We start from the raw sequence: 24,679 nt of genomic DNA, 5'->3' as shown, positions 1-24,679 counted from the left end.
ACTGAATGTATGCTTTTGTAAAGTAATTGTTTATTGCAGAAGGAGGTCTTGAGAAACTCAGCAGACGAGAGTACTGGCAGGTCAAGTACAAAGAGCAGACAGAGACATTTGATTGGTTTGTGTCTGATGATGCCATACCTGGTCTTGCGTGTCACTGCCTCTTCAATGTTGCCGCCAAGAAGGACTTCAGCAAAACCCCAGACGCCATGCATGCAAGAATAGACCCTGTGAACGTTTTGGACTTGGGATGCGGCCAATCTGTTCTCCCTCTGCGCTTCTATGAGTGGACGCCTTTCCCTGTGGGGGTTCATTGCCTGGACTACGTGGAGGAAGCTGTGGATTTTCAGTTACAGACTCTTAAAGCGACCTGGCCAGGCCATCGCCAAAGCTACGTGAGCGGGGTGTGTGCAAGCGTCTGCAGTCTGCCTTACAAGTCTGACCTCTTCCACGTCGTGACAGACAAAGGAACGATGGATGCCTTGCTCAAAGATCCTGTCAGTGGGTCGACCAAAGCCAAGGAAATGTTGAGTGAAGTGGAACGTGTTTTACGCAAGGACGGTTTGTTCATGCAGATCACTGATGAAGATCCAGACAGCCGCATGTATTTTCTCGAGACTCATTCACCGTCTACATGTCAGTGGAGGTTCTCCATCCTGACAGACAGCAATCAGTGTGATAGAGAGATTTTTGCATATACTTTCTGCAAGTGAAACAAAATCTGTCATGTGTTTCAAAACATTATATATGCGAGTTGGTAATCAAGGAGTCGCATGTACTGACTATTGTTGTTGGTTTTCAGTTATTTTAAATGCATTTAAAATGCGTATACTGTGTATGCATCAATACTTTTGAAAAGTATATTATGTACAGTATTTTAAATGCTTGTTAAATGTGTACACTCATAACTGTTTATGCATCAATACTTTGGGAAAGTACAATTTATTTTAAATGCATGTAAAATGTGTATGCATCAATACTAATTGTGATATAAAACCCAGGTACATGTATTGAGTTTCATGTACCCTTTTATGCATTTTGTGAACTTTACCCCAAACTACTAATACTATGTAGTGCAATCTGTATTATGGCATCATTATGAATGATGCTCATTTCTTTATGATATTGTTATTAACTTGTGTTCACAAAAGTGAAGTAAAGAGTGTACAGTACATGTATTACTATATGAGTAATGCTCATTTTTTCATGTTATCGTTAAAATTACATAATTAAATGTACGCAAAATAAAGAAGGCAAGACCAGTGAATTGCTTGTTTTGTCTCATGCTGAACAAATCCTAATGCATGCAAATGTTTTTGACAGAATTCATCATGCTATGATGGCTGTTGGGTATTAAAGTTCATATCACATGCCGCAGTGTGCACACAGGTCTGCCTCGATGAAATGCACTTCAATTTATAAAGCCAGTGCCTCTCGGGGAGAAACTTCTGCAGCCTCAAAAGTCATATATAAATATGCACTGGCGAGGACTGCCTCCATTTAGTGAACGGAGAAGTAATCATTTCAGGAAACAAAATGCTGCACACAAAAACTAAAATATAAAGTCTTGGCTGCTGTTTGGGGGAACAAAACGTTTTTAAAAAAAGGTGCTAAAAACAAAAAAAAAGCAAACTATCTTTCAACCAGTTGACTGTAGTGTAGTTGAAAAAGGTGTTTCATGGCAAACATTTTCAAGGTTTTTCTTTTGGCCCGATTGCTTCTTTGTCATTCGTACAGTAGTGTTAGTACAGTAAAACCTCCCACTAATGACCCAGAAAATGTCCAGAAAAATCGGTCGTAAAATGTGGGGGTGTTAACTGGAAATTTGCTAGTCAAAGTTCAACACAAGGGAGGCAACTGCTTGGCATCCACTCACGGTTATCACTTCTTTGCTGCTTATATGTGTGAAGTTTTGAATTATGTTCTTGTGTGTGTTTATGTATTGCTTTCACTGGCTAACTCATTCTTCCTCCTTGACAATGTATGACAACATCTCAGAAAACTGCTTTTATTTGATTCGTAGAGTTTGTAACCTTTAAATCAACATAAAGGCTTATGAAGTGGATATCAAAGTTTGCAGAAACATGTCTCATTCTTGCTCAAATATCACACTCACAGTGATGAAACATTATACTCATAGACCTATTTTAGTGTGTGTTTTTTCTCTTCTTTTTCATGTTTTTCTTGTTGCTGATAAGCATTTTCTGTTTAGAGATCCATTCTTTCTCAAGGTTCTTTTTCCCTTTTGCTTTGCCACTGCCAGATTTCTTTTTCTGTGCCCCTTTTCTTTGGAGAACATCTACAGTTTCTGAACTGTCCGCCAATTTCTGGTTCACTTTCTTTTTCCTTTTTGCTGGGACAGATTTCTCATCAGTTTCACTCACAAACTTCCTTTTCTTTGTTTTGATGCCATCTCCTGTTGCTGGTATATCCACACTTTCCACTGACACAACACCCTGTTCCCCTTTGATGTTTGTTGGCCTAACACCAGAATGCCGACTGTTTCTAGTGACACTCGCATAACACTTTTTCCCGTCTCCTGTCACTGTTTGAATGTTTTCGACAGATGCAGTTTTTGTTCTCTTCCTATTTGCTGCACCACCAGAGTTTGGGCTGTTATCAATGCTGTTTACTGACTTCCTTTTCTTCTTTTGACCTGCGGGACCTGCACCACCAGAGTTTGGGCTGTTATCAATGTTGTTTACTGACTTCCTTTTCTTCTTTTGACCTACGGGACCTGCACCACCAGAGTTTGGGCTGTTATCAATGTTGTTTACTGACTTCCTTTTCTTCTTTTGACCTACGGGACCTGCACCACCAGAGTTTGGGCTGTTGTCACTGTTGTTTACTGACTTCCTTTTCTTCTTTTGACCTGCGGGACCTGCACCACCAGAGTTTGGGCTGTTATCAATGTTGTTTACTGACTTCCTTTTCTTCTTTTGACCTACGGGACCTGCACCACCAGAGTTTGGGCTGTTATCAATGTTGTTTACTGACTTCCTTTTCTTCTTTTGACCTGCGGGACCTGCACCATCTTCAGGAGTTGAGGCTTTCTTTCTCTTTCTTTTTGTTGGAGCAAGAGGATTCCCGCTGTCGGTGCTGGTAAAGTCTGTACTTGTGTTTGATTGTAAAAGTTTACCTTTGGGTTTAGGGGTTTGAACACTTGTGTCTGCAGCTTCACTTTGGGCGATCATTTTTCGTCTTTTTTTCTTCTTTTTACCAGTCACAAGAACAGCAGTTTGGTCCACATTCAGTTTCTTTGCTTGTGGTGAGAACATTTTGATGAACTTGAAAACTTTCTTCCTGGCCTGGATCAGAAGTTTCTGTGCCTGCTCTTGTCGTCCCTTCCTTTCTGCAGTCAGAGACCGTGTCTCCAAGCGACCCAGCGCTGCTGCAAATTTCTCTTGTTTTTTCTTGGTAGCGTTTTCTGGAAACTTCTTGCAGAGCTTTCTCAGGATAAGCTGAAGATCCCGAATGGTTGGTGCTTTGAGTACCTTTGTCTTCAGCCCAGGCAAGGCAGTACTTGCAGACTCTGAGGAAATAAGAAAATGCACACACATTAATTTAAGAATTAAATAGATAGGTCCGAGGATGACTTGCCAGAGTGTGTAGGTATTTGGCTGTGCAAGCTACTGTCTACTTCCAACTATGTTTGTGTGTGTGTGTGCAAGCGTTGATGTTTGTGCATTCTAGGCTTGTTTTCTAGCTCAAGAAATTAAAGGATTGTTCCATCACTGGTAGTGGTAGTGAACTTTGCCTCACTAAACAATTCTTTTCTTGCAGAAGAGATCGTTCATTTATCCATTGAAATTACTTTAGAAGGCATATATCGAAACAAACTCAAACCAGAAGTCAAAGACATGACAGCACAGTCATTTCTCACCTTTCTTTGGCTCTCCTGGTACACAGGTATTTCCGCTCTCTTGTCCTTCCTCTCCACTGTCCACATCAACATCACTAACTCTGACTGGATCTGTGGAAAATATACCATCAATTATTCATTCTGACAAAACACACACACACACACACACACACACACACACACACACACACACACACACACACACACAATCAACAAACAAACTAAACTGACGAATAAAGTGAAAATCATTTCATTTCAAAATTACTGGCTTTGTTTTTTAACAGTTACACTATTTTAAGCAATATATTTTTCAAGTTACATTATTTTAATCACTCATGTTTTTAAACAGTCACACTTCTCAATCATTGACTTGTTCTCCGCACCTCCAAAATCTTCATCCGAACCCACGTGAGCTTCTCCTGCTTCTTGAAGCGTATCGTCCATGGAGACTGGAAGTGTCTGATCCAAAGCGTCAGTGCTTTCATCTTCATCGTCTGAGCCTTTGCCTTGCTGGTAAATCTCCATCAACGCGGCCAAGTCATCGCTTCCTGCCACCCTGCAATCAACACAAAATCTTCCAATCAGGTCACACTAAAGGTACCCTTCTACTGCGCTGATGTAGCCCACATACACACCCAAAATTTGCTTCTTTGAACAGCATGACAACGACTGTTTTATTTTCCTTAGTGATGTTATAATAACATACACGTAACATTATTATGACATAATGATAATACCATGGCACATTTAACTCAACAATAAACCAACACAACTCGAGCTTTACAAATTTACCATGGACGAGATACGAAAACAAATTCTGTACAGTGGAACCCCCTTTTTAAGACCTCTTTACAATGGAGGTAAATTTAAACGCACAGTGCAGCTCACAGCCTTCGTTTTGCGTTTTTGTTGCAGCTGAGTGCATTTACAGTTCAAAAATCCTCCTATGGTAGTAAAACAAACCCAAAACTACCCAACGACGACATCTGTGAAGCTCGACAGTTTCTTGTTCACGCGAGTGCATAAATTAACCTAGTTATTACGTGGTGTTTGGTCGGAGTTCGATTCAACTGAGTGATTCCGGCCTCCATTTTGTTTTACACAAACTCATGATGACGTCTGACATAGTTTGCTAGTGACGTGTCTTTTTGTGCATGATGTGGTGATCTACCTGATCTAAATTTAGATCCAAAAATAGGCCAAGACCAGCCGGGTCCGAGTACGAAATTAATTCGTAAAAAAATCGCAGTTCTTGACTCTTTGGGTGCAAGTCAATGAAACTTAGTAGTTCTTCTAACGGATAGCTGCCTGAGGTATGACTAAAAGCCCCAGGGGCTCCGTGCACCTGGATTTGACAAGTTCAGTACCTTTAAAGAGTTAACACAAAATCTGAAAAAGGAGGAAGTCTTAAATGAGGGGGTCTTATAAAGGAGGGGTCCATGGTACATGTAACACAACATTACATTGACTTTTATAGATTAAAAATCCAATCGAGATTTTACATCCATTATGGGCAACCTTCCACTTACAAGTTCACCTCAATGCATAAAAAGCAAAAGAAACATGACTTTACTGGAACACACACATATATATGCCCCATCATAGCAATCTCTGTTTATTAAAAGAATACAACAACAAAAGCAAGAAACTCTTTTGCTGTTACATTACCTTTCAAATGTTGCCAGTCCTGCATCAAGACCTTGTTCGCTGAGCCAACTTGACAAGTCGTCAGGTAGGGACTCTGCTGCAGGCAACTACAATTTAGACAATGAGCAACAAGCACCATATTAATCTCAGTACAGTATAAATTTTAAAAATATGCTGCAGTTTACATTAAACCAAACAGTGATGCCTCCAATCTTACTTGTAGATCTATATAAAAAAAAATTTATTTAAAAAACATAACAAATTTACTTAGGGTAATCAGGGAATTTGGTAAATTACTTCGCTCACATCGTATACACATGTCTCCAATCTCATTAGTGGATCTAATAAGACAAAACAAAAACTATACCAAACCTACGGCAACTGATATTAGCTATAGTCATGGCAAATTACTTCATACACATCTCATCTTCTTCATTTGACCCACATCTTCTCAGTTGCAGGATTAAATCACTATCTCAGTATCTGCGTAAAATTCTCACCCATGGGAAATTTGTGGAGGCCAGCACATCCTTGACAGGTATCAAATCCAGGTACCACGTCTGTAGTTCAAGGCACAAAGCCTGACAGCATGCCCTGCAAGAAATGTTAAAATTAAGCATTATTGTACCCAGCAAAAGATGATATGTAATACAACTTGAGTTCTTAAGATGTTCACACAAAATTATCAGGGAACAGATGGTCACAAAGTGTGACAAGTCCCTGTAGCTTGCCACAAAGCTAGAAGAAAGATAACTCAAATCATAAATAAGTAAGCACACAGACAAACAATGTAGAATATTACAGGGGAATGGGTGGGGTAGGGAAAAAAAGCTTAAATACATACTATGAGTCACTACACTGTTCTTGTGAAATTCAATACATTCATACAATAAAACTCACATTATAAGCTGTCATCTCTTTTTACAGTTACACTTGCAACTTTGGGACACAGATATATTTGCATCTAGCCTCAAAATGATAACTGCATGAAGCAGCAACTCAACAATGCAGACACATAAGCTATCATCCAAGGGCAATAATTATCTCCCCTTCTGTTCTTGTACTACCAACATTTCCTCGCCGTCCTGGAATTTTGGCTTAATTTGATTCTGCGTGAAAAATATTCTTTAAAGTACGATGGACAATACATGATTTAACATTCTTTTATCTTTCTATCCATACCAGGTATAAGTATAAACACTATTTCACAATAAAAATAATCAATTTTGGCCTTCTGTTGAAAAGATGTCTAAAATGAGTTACGCCAAAATTCCATGATGACGTCGATTTGCGAACTGACCAGATTCTGCTGAGCATAGAGAGGAAAACCATGTTGGTGGGGATGAGGTGGCCTGACGCCAAATGCCTGTGGACATGTCTACAAGAAGTCAAGGGCAATATAGGTTCAATTATTCCCATCACAATTTCGTAACAAGTTTATCATCGACCTCTGCAAACACACACGCATGCTTGCTGCACGCAAGCAAGGGTGCACGCACACACACACACACACACACACACACACACACACATACGTATACACACAGAGGAAACAATACTGAAGTAAAGGATACAGAAAAACGCCTGCACAGCGACTTGCAGTGTTTGTGAGGAGAGCAGCCGTCCCCAAAAAGTGAGTGAGCAAATATTCCCACATCTGTCTCGAAGGCAGATAAACCCTTATCCCCTCTTGAATGATTGCACTGAAACAACAAGAAAAAAAGTATAAATGTGAAGTAATCAGATTTTAAATGAAACAATAATTTCAAGGCAAAAAATAATGAAAGTTTTTCTGTTTTGAAAGTAGACTGCAACTGGGCTTATTGTTTGCCTTGTTTTTGTGTGTGTGGTTTTTGTTTGCTGCATGGCCAGCTTATGTAATATGTGGGGGCTGATCTTCCTCAGTTTTAGGTGTTACAGGATTATACAATTATTGAGCACCTTATGTGATGTTATCACTGAATCAGCCATGACCAAATATATACTGAAGTAAGATTGCTTACCTGTCAAAATCAGAGTGAAAATCTTTGATTTTGATTTCAAGCCCACAAGCAAAAAGCCTCTTCAAGCACAAACGAATCTGAAAATGATAAAAATTAAAACAGATGCAACTTTAACTTCAAGCAGTACTACTTGACTCCGAAAACCCCCGAAAACCAAACAAATGTACGAAGAAGTGGAAGTAATAGACCTTTTCGGTATCTCACAGAGGAATTGAACTCTAATGCATGAAAACACTGAAAACAGATGATGTGAGATTCATTGCTGTTTTTGTTTAGGCCTAAAAAAAAAATAGGTGTGGTTACGGTAACCCGACCTACCCTATTTTTAGGGGCCGACCCTATAACTTTTTATTACATTTGTCAAAAAAAGAAAAAAAAAGAAGAAAAAAAAACCGAGTGCAGAAAACGCAATGAAAGCGACAGCGCTCGAGTCGCACACTTATTTCCCTGTCAAGTAGGTTTAATTTGTACACATTAGAAAAAAAAGTAAAAAAAAAAAAAGTGATTGCCTACCTTCCTACCCTATTTTTTTTGTTGCTATGTTACCGTAACCACACCTATTTTTTTGTTTTGCCTTATGATTTGAACATGGTTTTTGACAGAAAAAAAGAGAATCTTTTGTTTTATTACTGATGAAAGTTATCCATTTGCGTGCTGCCGCGTATATCCATGTGTGTATGATGTCATCAATACTTGTGCTTAAGAGTAACAAGAGTTACATCCCTTGCATTGAAATCGGTGCATCGACTTTGTCACAAATCCGGCTCTAAACACAAAAATAAGGATGCAAATAGCTTGAGTCAGGCATGACTTCTAATAGACATGACAAAAACTTCAATTTGAAGTTAGATTTAGTCATTTTAGTGAGGGATTTCGGGGTTTTTCAGGTTTTTCATGGGTTTTCAGAGTCAAGTAGTACCCACTTCAAGGGATAAATTACTCTCTCTCTGAGTCTCTCTCTCTTTCTCTCTCAATGAAGAGCATTTGTACTTGTCCGCTTTACCAGAACCTGAAACAAAAGTATTTGAATGTTGTTGTTTGTAGTAATGAAGATTATATTTATATCGTTTTTTTAAAATGCAGATCATATGAAACCCTCTGCTGTAAATTTGGTGCATAACTTTTTTATGCACTACAAATTAGAGAAACGTTTATTGAACATTTGATTATTATGGATACATCGTTTCACTAATATTTTACGTGTGATTTGATTTGATTTAGACACGTTTTATTTCATACGATTTTCCAGGCCGCAGACTTTACGAACAGATGTCGCTGTACATATTACCCCCTTTCCAGGGGCCAATGGTCTATAAGGAATAAATCATTGTCATTGTCTCTATCTCTCTCAATATGAAAAAGTGTTCAAATCCACATGATTGAATCTAATTCTAAACAGAACAGCTAGAATCTATATATAATAATAATAATAATAATGTAACCGAGTGCCAATTTACTTTACCCTTTCTCGATCTCACCGAGCACAAACACTTAAAATTAAAAACCTCAAGAGTCAATACAAATTGTAAGTTATAACGGTAACTTAGGCTGATGGGGTCTATGTCGACCAAAAGAGTGGGATTCCCTGTAGGTGGAGTTCCTGGAGGGGGATTCCCTGTATACAGGGAATCCCACAGGGTGGAGTTTTTCAATAAAACTTGCAAACCACACTCGAATTTCTAAGAAATATCAAAAAAGATTGAAAAACATCAAATTCTACCGATGTCGCCAAGCATCACGTGACTTTCAGCGATATCAGCGACACGCTACAGGAACTAAATCCCTGTATACAGGGAAACCCCCCTACAGGAACTCCACCTACAGGGAATCCCACTCTTTTGGTCGACATAGACCCCATCAGCGTAACTTAGTGTAACTAACTGTAAGTAACCTGAAAATGTAAATTGTAATGCACCGTTTTTCAAACTTTGTATAGATCTAAATCTCCCAACCTGTTTCAAACCCTGTAAAGAGTTTTCCCTGCGAAGCTGACCCTGCTTCGTGTACAGAAGCTTGTTCATCACAAAGTATTCCGAGGCCAACTGTTGCTCCTGGGATAGGTGCTGCATGGCAGTGGCCAGTGTAGTTCTTGCAGCTTGGAGAGTATCTGGTGAATAAAAGCATAGTCATTGCGTGTGTGCAACATTTTTTTTGTTTACAATAGAGTACTTTCTGATGCAGATTTATACAGAACAATCCTCGCAAACGACGACATAAAAAGAGATCGGGAGACAGGATTAACTTTCAGTTTCACCTTTCACCACACTGAGACTCAGACATGACATTTTATTCAAGTCATTTTCCCTTCAAAGCTGACGTAACGAGTGTATTTACTATTCTTCTAATTTATTACCACATTGATCTTGTGTCGGAAACACCCCCAGTGTACATGTGACTGGTTTTGATGGCTTGCAGTTCCAAAATGTGTGCGTGTTTTGATTTTCCATGCTTGATCTTATGGAAGTCGCCATTTTTGTACTCTCCAAACTCAGCAAAATCCTCAAAACTTGAGAAGGATCAAAGATACCTATAGGCTAATGGCAAAAGAGCAGCCAACAACATTGTTTTTTAAGTAAACTTTCTTGTACATGAGTTTTATATTGATGCGGTTTTAGTGTAATTCAGTGAAAGTAATACGAGGAGGTGTTCCGCCAACAGTTCTCGCGAGAGGCAACGTCACGTTCCACGCTGGAAAGATGGCGTCTGCTTAGAGAATACATCGTCTGTCAAGCAACTGATCAACCATACTCTCAGGTCATCACAAGTAGTGGACGAAGACTTGCGCCATGGGTTTGTGTAAATGCCCTAAGCGGAAAGTGACAAACCTTTTCTGCTTTGAACACAGGGTCAATGTTTGTGAGCACTGCCTGGTTGCTAATCACGAAAAGGTAAGGGAGAAACTCGGAAAGTAGTCTAACGTAATATTACTAAAAACAAAAGAGAAATACACAACACGAACCAGTGTATCGGTATTTCTCAATCAATATTTCGTCAGCTGTTCATAGTTGACTTCTTCAGGATGACATAGTGAAGAGGGTATCCTTCTTCAGGATGACATGGTGAAGGGGGCCAAGAATAAAACGGATATGAGGCTGTGCCAAAAGGTGCTCTGTCAGAGGGGGACATTTTATAAGAAAATAAAAGTAACAGTATCATTTCAACACTTACACAATGTGAAAGAATAGTCATTTGGACATACAATTCCAGTCTTAAAAAGATAACTCAGTAAAGCGACTTTGAGAAAATGATGTGTAATCGTAATTTTTGGGAATCTGTCGGATGTAACAATGGACATGAAAGACAAGTAAAATTAGTTGTAAACCTATATCATTTGAGCAAATTTTTACTTGTATCATTTATATAACCATGTAGCAGGTGTTTAAACTAAAATGTACTGATTGCTGATAGAAACTGAACACAATATAGTGCAATGATGATGTCATGTGTTGCATCCGACAGATAGCAATTACTAGCAGTTTGAATTCAAGAACAGCAAAGCACAGTTTTGATCAAAAACCAAGTTTATTCATTTGGTGAAGTCCTTTCATTGCTGTCAGAAACAATAACATTGATCATGCCTGGAGAAAAGATTGCCATTCATCTGTCGGAGGTAACATATTTTTAGAATGGACACAAATGATGATGTCATGTGTTGCATCCGACAGTAAATGTAAATTTAGCAGTTTTGCCAGAGTAATGGTGGGAATCGCAAACTTAGCCCGTTTGTGGAAAGAAAGGGACATTTTGATCCGTTTTTAGCTCATATCGTGCTGACTGATGAAGGCCAGAGCCAAACGTTCCCACATGACACGAGCGAAGCCGTGTCAAAGTTTCGGTTGACAGTTTGATATCTGTGTCAGGAGTTTCGATCGACGCCTGACTTAACACTTTTGAGGCAGTCTTTGTTATTTTTGAGTTTGTTTCCTGCATATGATAGCCGTGTAAACTGTTTAACACGGTTCCAAAGGTTATTTTAGGTTTCGAACTTTCACTCAGTATTTTTTGTTTTTCGGGTTGAACTTTCTGTTGACCGCAACTTACAAGAAAAAGCTGACATGGAACTGATACTTACCGCTGCGTGTTATCGACGCCATCTTGGAGGGAAAAGTGCGCGAAAGGCATTGTGGGAAGGAATGTCTTTTTACTGCGATGCGACAAACATCCGGTAGAAGTAAAATCGCGGCCAGAATTATTAAATGTTCGATCGAAACACTCTGACATGACGAAGTTACTCCGTAAAAAACATGCCTGATATAAAATATATACAACAATCAGTGCTGTTTTCACCGTTGCTAAACGTCAAACTAAGATTGCAGCACTTGTTTCTGTGTTCTTCTAGAGAGATTTCTGGAGCAAATCACTGCCGTCAACCTTTTCTGCTGGTGTGACATCTGACATGATAGGTTACGATCGTAACAGCTTTTAAAAAAACCGTTTTTCACACATTTCGGGAAGAATTTTGTTCTGCTTTTTACATTGATTAAAAAGCTGAATCTCTCCTCTTTCACCCATCTACAAAAAAATGACTCTCAACTTGAAAGATAAAAAACAAAAAATCGTTGTTTGTGGGTCCCCTAAAATGTCCCCACTTCCGGATCAACATTCGGACCTGGATCTTGTAATTATTTTGTATTTTAACCCTTTCAAAGGCCAACATGCACCTTAATGTTGTGCATGTTGTATCTTTGATATACTTTTAAGCTAAGTGAGGCTAAATCAGGAAAAATGTATGATTACAAAACAAAATATCAATGTGCAAATTTGACAGGGGTCTCCCAGAGCACCTTTTGGCACAGCCTCATATACATAATGTGTTTTTGTTTGTTTATTTATTTGTTTGTTTTAGCTAGTGTCTCAAATTATCAAAGTAAGCTGAGAGTTGGATGTATAACACACATAAGTTGTTCAAAAGGCAAATCTCTCTCGAATCGTGACAATATGAAACATCGGTTTTTAATTTCTATTCAAAATCAGACAAACATACATGTTCATGTCTCCAACCATGTGATGATGGGGAGAACTTCTTTAAATGATTTGTATATGGTTTAGCGTACATCAACAAAGTGATACAGTGGTACCTGCGATGTGTGGCCCCTCTGATGAGAGGACAGTCCAAGGGTGTCCTTTCATCGTATGTACTGGTCACCAGGGGTCGACACTAACTTATTTGGCCTGGGGCCACACTGGCCCCAGAGATGGAAATTGCTGGGGCGGAAAACAAAAATCTGGGGCCCACTCTTATTCATGCTAAGTATATATACCTTCAGAATCCCCACTTTTTCCAAGTGGTTCTCCGCTATAAGATCTGCACGGGCGGCAATGCATTGTCTGTTTTTCTTCATATGACAGCACTTCGCGCTTTTGGCTGCATCGGTCTCCTTTTTTTGTTCGTTTCTCTCCACCCTGTTCTTCATCTTCATTTCCATGTCTTTTTACACCAGGGATGTGTCGCCACATTTTGCGTTTGGCATTTGAAGGCGATACTTATCTCTCACGCTAAAGAGCGCAATCTGGGAGTTATTTCCCTTGCGGCATTGTCCTTCGACGATTTCAATGTTTTTTTTTCTTGACTGCGGCATTGATCGTTACGCAAATTTCAGTGACGACTTTGACTGGCAAGTTTTAGTTATTGGCTCTGGCATTAGAATTTTCGGTTTGTCATTGTTGGAATTTATCCTGGGGCGGAGTGGGCCCCAAGCTTCGGCAATGTTTGGGGCGGAACACAAAACTCTGGGGCGTTCCGCCCCCCCGCCCCTGCTAGTGTCGAGCCCTGGTCACTGTAGTATTAGTTGTGATATTACAGGTGTATTGATACTCAATGAAACAATTAGGACTTAAATCTTTTGTTTCAGTGCATCGTCAAGTCCTATTTGCAGTGGCTCCAGGACAGTGATTACAACCCCATATGCAGCCTGTGTAATCGTTCATTGTCAGATGAAGATTGTGGGGAATGTATTCGACTTACATGCTATGGTTTGTATTTTGCTTACTTGAAACTCTCTCTCTATCTCTCTCTCTTTTCCTCCCCACCACTCCCCTCCCCTCCCCTACCTTAGAACACACACCCACCCCTTAAAGGGCGCTGCATGTTCTAATTACTATTAGATTGTTTTGGTCCATTTGTGGATAGTATTAGTGAAAAGTAAAATGTATTACCTTACACAAGTTACAGTCCTAAAAACAACTAGGGTAGGAGAATCTTGTGCTTAAAGTTAAAGTGTTAGATTTTCTTTGTGCACTTTAGTAAAATCATCTGTACTGTGTGTATACTATTGTATTACTGTTATATAAACTTGAGTGTGTACCTTAGAATGCTCTGTGCATCATGGAAGGCGAGGGTCAATTTGCTAGTTGATGGTTCATTTCAAAATCATCATATTGATCAGTTAAGCTTTTTGTCACCTGAATTCTTGTGATACTTTTGCAGATGTGTTTCACTGGCTGTGCCTGAACCAGCACTGCCAGCAGCTGCCTTCCAACACAGCACCTGCAGGCTACACCTGTCCTACATGCAACACCTGCGTGTTTCCACCTGCCAACCTTGCCACACCTGTGGCTGAGGCCATGCGCAGGTTGCTGCAGCAAGTAAACTGGGCACGAGCTGGTCTGGGGCTACCGCTTGTAAGTTCTTCTTCTATGGCTATGAGAGATAGATAAAGCTCACCCATGCTTCTGTTCTTTTGTTTTGTCCGTTTTTGTGTTTGTCAGCTATGTCAGTATGTGTGTATTTTGATACATTTGGGGAATTTAAATTGTCTTTTTTTCTGAATTTGTGTTCTTTTGGTTAATTGCTTGTTTTAGATCAGGATTGGGGGTATGATGATGTTCCATTTTCAGATGCCATTGTGTGAGTCAGTTTCACAACAACTATTTCCAGATTGATGAACCAAATTTGCCTCCCCCTCCTGCCCCAGGCCGCTTGGAAAACGACAGTGCTCTAATGACCAGCACGCCGCTCAAAGGCGACAACTCCCAAGGTGCAACACCTGCCACTGGCAACTTCAACCGCCCCAGCGCTCAAGTTCCCCCCTACTCTGCCAACCCTACTCCCCATGCACAGGGGGGAGGTCACAGCGTGATCAACGTGGACGAGGGTACTTCTGCCAGGCAATTCAGCCGTAAGTCTTAGCTTGGAACAAATTGCTGAATGTATGAACAAGAGTTATAATAGTGAGAGCTACAATCATCAATGTCTATGAGGGTACTTCTGCCAGGCATTTCAGTAGTAAGTCTTGGCTTTGAACAAATGCTGGGTGTATAGGAAAAGAGGAAAATAGTGAGAGTACATGTACCGAGTTCTCAAGTGGAAAGTTAAAAGACAGTTCCACATTGTCTGCACATAGTAATGTTGGGTGATAATAAGTTGGATATATATATGCGGCCTCAAAGAAATTGTGATGGTAAAGGCAAGCTGTCAAATAAGACAAGAAAACAGCAGAGCATGTATAGTTGGATTCCCCCCCGCGGGTTAGGGGGAAGAATTTACCCGATGCTCCCCAGCATGTCGTAAGAGGCTACTAACGGATTCTGTTTCTCCTTTTACCCTTGTTAAGTGTTTCTTGTACAGAATATAGTCAATGTTTGTAAAGATTTTAGTCAAGCAGTATGTAAGAAATGTTAAGTCCTTTGTACTGGAAACTTGCATTCTCCCAGTAAGGTCATATATTGTACTACGTTGCAAGCCCCTGGAGCAATTTTTTTATTAGTGCTTTTGTGAACAAGAAACAATTAACAAGTGGCTCTATCCCATCTCCCCCCTTTCCCCGTCGCGATATAACCTTCGTGGTTGAAAACGACGTTAAACACCAAATAAAGAAAGAAAGAAAGAAAGTATAGTTGGATAATCAGTTTTGTTTGTGTTTGTTTTTTTAAACTTTTTGTTCTCAACAACAATGGAAAAAATGTCAGGGTTAGCCGGAAAAAATTGGTTAGGTCGGGTAAACATAACCACACAGTTTTTAAAAGTTTTTTAGGCCGTCTGTTTTCTCCTAGAGTGCGTATTCTGTTCCTCAAGTTGACTACCGGAGTTATTTCATTATCAGCTTCTAATTTGTTTGCTGGCCTTCCAATGCTTAGTTTGGTGTTTTTAAAAGGGTAAAAGTTAAATAAACATGTTGTAACCTCTGCTTTAATGCATTGTTTTGAATGTTTGTGCAGATCCACGCAAACTCTTTGATTCTACCAAAGATGATGGATTGTTCAACCAGTCACATGATCATGATGATGATAAATATAAACGCAGACCAGCATTTCAGTGGCTTGCTCAGTGGTTCAAGTGAGTATACTACTTACTTTTATCATTTGTTGTTTGCTTGCTTGTCACACAGTTTCAGGTTTATCTGTCCCTACCCAGTGCCCCATTCCTAAAGCTTCGCAAAGTCTTTTGCCCAAAATTCAGTGTCAAAGCTTCGATTTCTCCCAATACACCCCTTCGGAGTTTCGAGTGCGCATGCGCGGCTAGTCACATTTTTGGCGGCAGGGGGCCCTCCGTTGTACCAAACACACTCGAGATCCATTCCGCTTAAATCATGAAACTATCGTGGGAGAAAAACCACAGTAATATCAAAGAGATAAGAGCTTACGAGGGAAAACTTGAACGCAATCGGCAATGTACCTCTTCTGAAGACCTCGTGTTTGGTACAATTTGCAATCCCAGCATGCAATGCGCGGACTCTCGCCTGAGACTCCGAAAGGGTGTATTAATATCAGGCTTAAACATGATTACATCCCTCCTACTCATTCTACTCTGTCTCACTTATCACACCTACAAAGTTTGGTTATACAGTGGAACCCCTCACAACGACCCCCCTCTCTAACGACTACCCCGCCACAACGACCCTTTTTTTTTAACTGATGTGTTTCCTTATATAGTTGTCACCAGTGTAGCGACCACCCCGCTGTAACGTCTAAGGACCAACCTAACAGCTTGTGTAACAACTTTGTCAGACAAAGCCAAGACTCTCAGTCAGCGTAACGCATCACTGACAAACCGGTTATAACCAGTTATAACCGTCTCGCGTAAGCAAAGGCACTAATTAACCGCTGAGAGGTGTGATGGTTGGGTGGGCTGAGTAAACATCACAAACCAATCATCGAGAAAACAAACTCACGTGACCAACATACACCGTTCAATTCAGTCAGAATAGACAGTCTTTGGACAGAAGAGCAGTGGAGATCGACATGGCGTCTACAAAGAAAAGAAAATATTTAACTCTCGAAAATCGAGTGAATGTTGTGAACAGACACAAAAAGGGAGAAACTGCCATCGCGATTGCAAAAAGTCTTGATGTTGGAAAATCGCAAATTCAAAGAATTATCCAAGACAAAGAAAACATTCTGAAAAGGTGGGAAAGTGGTGACAAGGCAGTGAACGCACTCACCATGCACTGACATCATACGAAAGCAGCCACACAAACACAGCACAGAGGCAGGTGTGCAGATGCTTTGTGAGAATAAGCGTTGAAAACCAGTTTGAACAAGTCGCGTAAGGCGAAAATACAACATTTAGTCAAGTAGCTGTCGAACTCACAGAATGAAACTGAACGCAATGCAACACAGCAAGACCGTATACTCGTAGCATCGTCAGTCCACCGCTCATGGCAAAGGCAGTGAAATTGACAAGAAGAGCGGGGTAGTAGTTGCGCTGAGAAGGATAGCACGCTTTTCTGTACCTCTCTTCGTTTTAACTTTCTGAGCGTGTTTTCAATCCAAACATATCATATCTATATGTTTTTGGAATCAGGAACCGACAAGGAATAAGATGAAAATGTTTTTAAATTGATTTCGAAAATTTAATTTTGATCATAATTTTTATATTTTTAATTTTCAGAGCTTGTTTTTAATCCAAATATAACATATTTATATGTTTTTGGAATCAGAAAATGATGGAGAATAAGATGAACGTAAATTTGGATCGTTTTATAAAAAAAAATTTTTTTTACAATTTTCAGATTTTTAATGACCAAAGTCATTAATCAATTTTTAAGCCACCAAGCTGAAATGCATGGGTGTTACTCTTCCGGCTTTTGCCGGATTTCCGGTTTTTGAAAAAATCTGAAGCCGGAAATTCCGGTTTTCCGGGTTTTCAAAAAAAAAATTTTAAAAAAAAGCTTCGTTTCGCTAAGTTGAAATAACGAGCAGCGGTTCCGATCCGACTTTTGACACCGGTTCGCGTGCTTTCTCGGTTCGCTCCCTTGGATTTGCCGCCATCTTGCTTATTATGATTTGGTTTCGTCGGTGTCCAGAAACTTTCTTTCAAATTTGAGCATTTTGGACCCCTGCCTTTCAGGTTTTTTGATTTTTCCCAGTAACACCCATGGAAATGCAATACCGAAGTCCGGGCTTCGTCAGAGATTACTTGACCAAAATTTCAACCAATTTGGTTGAAAAATGAGAGCGTAACAGTGCCGCCTCAACTTTCACGAAAAGCCGGATATGACGTCATCAAAGACATTTATCAAAAAAATGAAAAAAACGTCTGAGGATATCATACCCAGGAACTCTCATGTCAAATTTCATAAAGATCAGTCCAGTAGTTTGGTCTGAATCGCTCTACACACACACATGCACAGACAGACACACACACACATACACCACGACCCTCGTCTCGATTCCCCCTCTACGTTAAAACATTTAGCATGGGTGAAAGTAGCCCGTCAATTGACTGAAATCCGTCAATCTGAAAATAAGTCTGACGGAAATTCCGTCAATCCGCAATTTTTATTAAAAAAAAAAAAAAAAAAATTTTCATTTTTTTTTTCATTTTTAAGCGGAACGCGTTTTTGAACTGCTATGCGGTAAACCCCGTAGGTGAGGTTTCTTCGCTTTCGGATTCGCTCTGCATCACGATAAAAAAAAAGTTCTCGCGTTTTGACAGGCATTATGAAGTGGTGACACGATTTCTGCGACAAAGATACCGGTTTTGACGGAAAACGCATGGACAGATCGTATTGATGCTGGTCTAGCCAACAAATGACGATGGGACTGGTTGGAGTTCATGAAACTAAAACTGTGTGTGATAAGTTTGGTGCTTGAAACTCAAGTGCTTTTCCTTGAGAACTTTGGACTATGAGAGATGCTACTGCTCAGTTGCTACTTTGTGACGGTGCTACATCATGCTGTTTGCATGTGTGACATTCTGTTTCATCATTTATTTCAATGCCTGTCTGGCAATGTTTGCTTCTTATAATTTAATATATTTCGAACTTTTATTTCAGTTGTTCAGTTGTTCAGTTTCTATTTCATTTAGTAATTGGCTGTTGTCAATGTTAATTGTTATCAATTGTGTCGTTGTGTTGGAAGATGCAAGTGTGAAAAGATACAAAAGAAAAATGATTACTTCTGTGAATTGTTTTGATTTTGTTTACCCTTTTTACCATATCATTAGAATCTGAAGGTATTTTTTTGATCTGCATGATAGTGACAAAAAGTGTATTTTTTTGCCAGGAAAGGCCACAAAATCACATTGTATAATGCAAAAATTCGTTTTTGCCCCGTACCCCGCCAGGGCCTGGGCGGCCCCTGGACCCCTGCCTCAAAAAATTTTCAGTCAATTTGATTTTCATAGCTTTCACCCATGAAACTTTAGTCAAAACTTGACTACATGTACTAAAACAATCTGGCGAAGCCTTCAAGGCTCACGTAAGAAATCGACAAACAGTAACACAAACTCAATCACTCAGTCACATACACACACACACACACACACACACACACACACACACACACACACACACACACACACACACACACACACACACACACACAGTAAGCATAGGTGAAACTGTGCAAGAAAGCGAGACCCTGGATCTGCCAAGTAGTCTCGGCCCGCTCACAATAACAATGACCGAGACTTTCAGTAATTCCTTTGCGTGACGTCTAACCCTCTTACGTCATAATGTGACGTCTTCAAATAGTTTCTATCACACACGTCAAACACTTTTGACCGAGACGTAATCTTCTTATGCGAGCTTTATCCATAGACTCGGAAATGTTAAAGTTTCTATCACACACACACACACGCACGCACGCACGCACGCACGCACAGACAGACAAAGTTTATCATCGCATAGGCTACACTTACGTGAGCCAAAAACCAGCAGATAGAGCGGTATGAAATACACAACACTGCTCTCACTCTCCCTCACTGACTACCCTAAGCCCTGACAACTGATCCTTGGAAATTGTTTGGAAGAGTACACCTCTCTATTTCTCTCCAATGCTCTTCCTGCTGACATGCAGTGACACCGGACACCCCACTCTGAGTTTAACCAGCTACCCCCCCCCCCCCCCCCTCTCTCTCTCTCTCCCTCCCCCCAGCCATGTACTGTTTGGTGGTGTGGCCCGAGAGGTGTCACTGGCTAATTGAGGCCAGCTGCACTGTTCACTCAGAGCAAAACTAGTTGACTGTTTTCTAACTTTTGACAAAGCAACACAACTGGGGCGGGGATATAGCTCAGTTGGTAGCGCGCTGGATTTGTATTCAGTTGGCCGCTGTCAGCGTGAGTTCGATCCCAGGTTCGGCGGAAATTTATTTCAGAGTCAACTTTGTGTGCAGACTCTCTTCGGTGTCCGAACCTCCCCCCCGTGTACACTACATTGGGTGTGCACGTTAAAGATCCCACGATTGACAAAAGGGTCTTTCCTGGCAACATTGCTTAGGCACAGTTAATAATTGTCTACCTATACCCGTGTGACTTGGAATAATAGGCCGTGAAAGGTAAATATGCGCCGAAATGGCTGCAATCTACTGGCCGTATAAAATTTCATCTCACACGGCATCACTGCAGAGCGCCTAGAACTGTACCCACGGAATATGCGCGATATAAGCGTCATTGATTGATTGATTGATTGACAACTGAAGGGTTCACAGATTAGGTAACCGACTCACTGGTCAAGGCTGCGGGGAAACAAGAGTATCTTGTCAATGAAAGAGGTTACACACAGATACGCGATGCTGAGAACGGTGGCCGATTTTTCACTCTCTTTCTCGGAGGGCCTTCATCATTGCAGGGACTGCTGTAAAGAATGCTTGCTCAGAAACTAACTCTTTTTGCATTGAAACATGCACCAGAACTGGTGGACACCATCGACAATGTCAAACATGAAATCGAAGCAGTTTGCTTGAGGAAACGGTCGTCAGCAACTCAAACTTCTCTGTTTTCTTTTTTTAAGAAAATCTGAGGTGACTTTCTTTGTGGCCCCCTGACCCCGCCCCCTCCCTCTGTAAGGACCCCCCCTCCATAAGGACCGATTTTTGTCAACATTTTCAAGGTCGCTAAAGAGGGGTTCCACTGTATTTCTTTCTGAATTTGTTTTTATGTTGTTGTTTTTGTTTTTACTTGTTCATACTCGTATCATTCGTGACAAATATGATAAAAAAAAATGATTGTTGATATGCTTCTGTTTTGTTCAAATATTAACCTTTTTGTCCTTTGCTTTATTTCCAGATCCAGAGATGGGAGCAAGAAGAGAGATCCCAGCGCCATCAGGAAACGATTCTTTATGGTTCTCATCATCGGCATCGTCACTTTCATCACGCTCGTCATCATCTTCTCACAGCTGGGTCGCAATGCTGCGGACGATGACCCCTTCCTTGATCCCATGAACAACCCCAACATCAAAGTGGAGCAGAAAGTCATGGAGATTCAGGGCTGATGTTACAGTCACAGCTTTCGTTCTCATTAAACTAAACTGATGAAAGGATGCGTGTCAGAGGTGACCGTCAAAAATTTGGGGATGATGATTGAAATTTTACTTTTTGGTCGTAATTAGGGAGATTGATGTGAGAAGTAGAATACTTTGACGTGTTTGTCAGAATTTTTTCTGTTAATTAGTTTTCTTCTTGTAACAGGACTGTTGTCAATTGTGTAAAGGACTAAACAAAATACAGGAACATAATAAGGGAACATGTGAATGAGTACCAGGGTTTCACTTTAAATTTGTGATGGAAGATATGACAGTGCTTTGTGAATATTGATGAATGTCTGATCTGTAACTTGGAAGACTGCATTGTGCAGGAGTGTAAATGGTTGGTGGTTGAATTGCATGTGTTCAAACTTTAATGTTTGCATTTTAACTGTCCCCGTGACTTGCTTTGTAAGTAAACAAAATTTGTTTTTCGCTTTGTGATTTTTGAGGGACCTGAAGAAAAATGTGTCACTTATGTTGTTTTGTGCATTTGTTCATTTTTAAAAGTTGACTTGTTGAAGTCCAATAGGCACCAATTGTTAACCATCCACACAGACAATACACTATCATTTTATCATTTCATCATTAACTGAGGCGATTACATTTTGCATAATGGTGAGAGGAAAGTCTCTTTGGGATATACACAATATTTTAATCAGTGCTGTTTTGTTTAGTGTTGTTGTTTTTTTGAATTCACTATCAAATGAATTTCTTTTGGTGTTTTTTTTTATGGGACAGAGGCATAAAGTTATGTGTGTGTGTGGTGAAGAAGGGGAATACTTGCTTCAACAGCTTTTTCCCTTTGCTGTCTGTGATCAGTACTTGCTTTAGTTGTAGAGTTTGGATGTACATCAAAGATAACTGTTTTCTAGACACCTTGTTTGTACATTATTTGAATGACAAGAAAAGCCCATGTGGGTACAGTCTGACAGCATGTTTGTCATATTTTGTTCGTGTCAGTCACAGGAACATGATCTGTTATGGTGGAATGTGTGTCATCACTTAAGTTTTGCAATAACCATTACATTTTTGTTTTATTTGTGGTTAGGAGGATACTTTTTTTTGTGCACAGACTTTTTAGTTTTCTTATTATGAGATGAGTTTTCTGGTTCATATCAGTTTAGACTGCTCAAAATATGACAGGAGCTATCAGTAGTAGTTACACAACATTCAAGGAGTGAGTTGTCATTACACATTACAATGATTGGTATTTTTTACGAGTAGTATATAAAATGCAAGGGAACATCTCATGCAAACACCATGTGAAGTTACAATCAGTGCAGACGGGCGAAGTGGCGCAGTGGTAAGACGTCGGCCTCCTAATCGGGAGGTCGAGGGTTCGAATCCCGGTCGCTGCCGCCTGGTGGATTGAGAGTGGAGATTTTTCCAATCTCCCAGGTCAACTTATGTGCAGACCTGCTAGTGACTTAACCCCCTTCGTGTGTACACGCAAGCACAAGACCAAGTGCGCACGGAAGAGATCCTGTAATCCATGTCGGAGTTCGGTGGGTTATGGAAACACGAAAATACCCAGCATGCTTCCTCCGAAAGCGGCGTATGGCTGCCTTATGGCGGGGTAAAAACGGTCATACACATAAAATTCCACTCGTGCAAAAAAACACGAGTGTACGTGGGAGTTTCAGCCCACGAACGCAGAAGAAGAAAACAATGAGTGCAGAGATTGCCATTGTTAAATGAAAACTACTTGCTCGGTTATGTATAAAATACTCAGTTTTATTTCCTTTTTTTTTTTAGCTTTGTTAATATTATTGATGCATGTGGTAACTTCATTACTGTATATGGAATGCCATCAGAGCTACACACGGTTATGCCTTGAGACCTTCATGTACATATCAAAACAATTTCTTTCTGTAAATGTTGTAAACTATTTCATCTTCATGTACATGTATTTGTTTTATTCAATAATATTGTACTTGTACAGCGATGCTAGTTACTGTGCCTGTTAGATAACTTCCTTTGTAAATAAACTGCCAATACCCTATTTATTGTTGCTCATGTAAATTCTGCTGTGTCATGTTCTCTTTTTCTTTTCTTTTTTTTTTTACTGCTGTGATGCAGGGTGCATTCAAGTGTAAATCACTAAATGAATGTGAGAAAAGGAGTGTGGGCATGGGCATGTGCACGTCAAGTGACATTTTATGTGATCAGTTATGAATATATTGAAATAAACTTGCATATTTTCTGACAAATTTTATCAACCGATAGCATGAACATGGTAGAATGAGTTTTGGGTATGTAAAGACGCCTTCATATATCAAGATATAATGAGCACACAAATCTACATATAATTTGGAAAACCATCGGTAGAGTTTACTTTCTTGGTTCCCAATCAGATTCTTCATTCTTAGTCTCCTTAGAACTGTTTTACATTTTCCCGGTTGAAAAGTGTTGTTATTTTTTGCTTTAAAAGTGTCTCTTTAATACATTTATTTCAATATGTCGTTGTAATATCCTTGTGCTAGATTGATATTACTTTTTAATTAAACATCTTCTGGTGTATTAAAAAGATGCATCAGTCATAGTATTCTTGCTTTTTAAAGACATTTTTTAAATTTGTTTTATTTTTCTTTATGTTTTTTTTAATATTTATTTGTTCTATTGATTAAAAAAGTATTTTTGTTGTTCTGGTTTATAGGCAGGTATTATACATACTCTCTGTTCATTTTTTGGTGATAAGTTTATCACTTTCGGGTTTTATTTGAATATTGCCATCATACATAGTACTGGACTGGGTGGCCGAGTGGTAACGCACTTGCGCTCGGAAGCGAGAGGTTGCGAGTTCGACCCTGGGTCAGGGCGTTAGCAATTTTCTCCCCCCTTTCCTAACCTAGGTGGTGGGTTCAAGTGCTAGTCTTTCGGATGAGACGAAAAACCGAGGTCCCTTCGTGTACACTACATTGGGGTGTGCACGTTAAAGATCCCACGATTGACAAAAGGGTCTTTAATTCCTGGTAAAATTGTATAGGCATAGATAAAAATGTCCACCAAAATACCCGAGTGACTTGGAATAATAGGCCGTGAAAAGTAGGATATGCGCCGAAATGGCTGCGATCTGCTGGCCGATGTGAATGCGTGATGTATTGTGTAAAAAAATTCCATCTCGCACGGCATAAATAAATCCCTGCGGCTTGAATATGTGCGCGATATAAATTGCATAAAAATTTAAAAAATAAAAAAATAAAAATCCCTGCGCTTAGAACTGTACCCACGGAATACGCGCGATATAAGCCTGAGGACATATTGATTGATTGATTGATTGATTGAATACAGCACTTACTGTCATGCTGTTTCGTGCACTAGCTGGGACAATTTGTGAATACATGCATGTAGTCAAATTTCTTGTGATGAGAAATAAAATCGTTGGGAGCCTTTTGTTTGGTTGTCTGCTTTTCAACTCGGTCTTTGCTGTGTGTGTGTGTGTGTGTGTGTGTGTGTTTGCTTCTGTATATTTCAGTCTTTT

General features: G+C 39.9%; 3 protein-coding genes across 4 annotated transcripts in view; 2 read left to right on the top strand and 1 right to left on the bottom strand.

The window, feature by feature from the left end:
* Nucleotides 1–1,774, top strand: part of LOC138951757 (citrate synthase-lysine N-methyltransferase CSKMT, mitochondrial-like) — a 2,384-nt gene extending 610 nt beyond the window's left edge. The window contains exon 2 of the mRNA XM_070323312.1: nt 40–1,774. Coding sequence (XP_070179413.1) covers nt 40–710 — 671 coding nt within the window. The 3' untranslated portion in view covers nt 711–1,774. The remainder of the gene's footprint in view (nt 1–39) is intronic.
* Nucleotides 1,775–1,991: 217 nt separating this feature from the next.
* Nucleotides 1,992–10,043, bottom strand: LOC138951756 (nucleolar and coiled-body phosphoprotein 1-like). Of its 2 annotated transcripts, none has more exons than XM_070323310.1 (10): nt 9,863–10,022; nt 9,462–9,616; nt 7,510–7,586; nt 7,081–7,209; nt 6,807–6,884; nt 6,007–6,100; nt 5,528–5,613; nt 4,243–4,415; nt 3,881–3,970; nt 1,992–3,529 (listed from the first exon to the last, which is right to left on the bottom strand). In XM_070323310.1, exons 1-10 carry the CDS (start codon nt 9,978–9,980, stop codon nt 2,145–2,147), a joined length of 2,385 nt encoding a protein of 794 aa, XP_070179411.1. In that variant the 5' UTR covers nt 9,981–10,022; the 3' UTR covers nt 1,992–2,144. The 2 variants fall into 2 exon arrangements, with proteins under 2 accessions (XP_070179411.1, XP_070179412.1); XM_070323311.1 differs by having other exon boundaries at nt 3,365–3,529; nt 4,268–4,415; nt 9,863–10,043.
* A 146-nt stretch (nt 10,044–10,189) lies between these two features.
* On the top strand, nt 10,190–24,591 carry LOC138951755 (zinc finger protein-like 1). The gene is made up of 6 exons (XM_070323309.1): nt 10,190–10,397; nt 13,362–13,482; nt 13,937–14,130; nt 14,387–14,627; nt 15,667–15,784; nt 20,958–24,591. Exons 1-6 carry the CDS (start codon nt 10,296–10,298, stop codon nt 21,163–21,165), a joined length of 984 nt encoding a protein of 327 aa, XP_070179410.1. The 5' UTR covers nt 10,190–10,295; the 3' UTR covers nt 21,166–24,591.
* Nucleotides 24,592–24,679: the final 88 nt, after the last annotated feature.

Source organism: Littorina saxatilis, linkage group LG17 (assembly GCF_037325665.1).
Source record: "Littorina saxatilis isolate snail1 linkage group LG17, US_GU_Lsax_2.0, whole genome shotgun sequence".
NCBI lineage: Eukaryota > Metazoa > Mollusca > Gastropoda > Littorinimorpha > Littorinidae > Littorina > Littorina saxatilis.
This window is presented reverse-complemented; position numbering and strand designations above follow the sequence as displayed.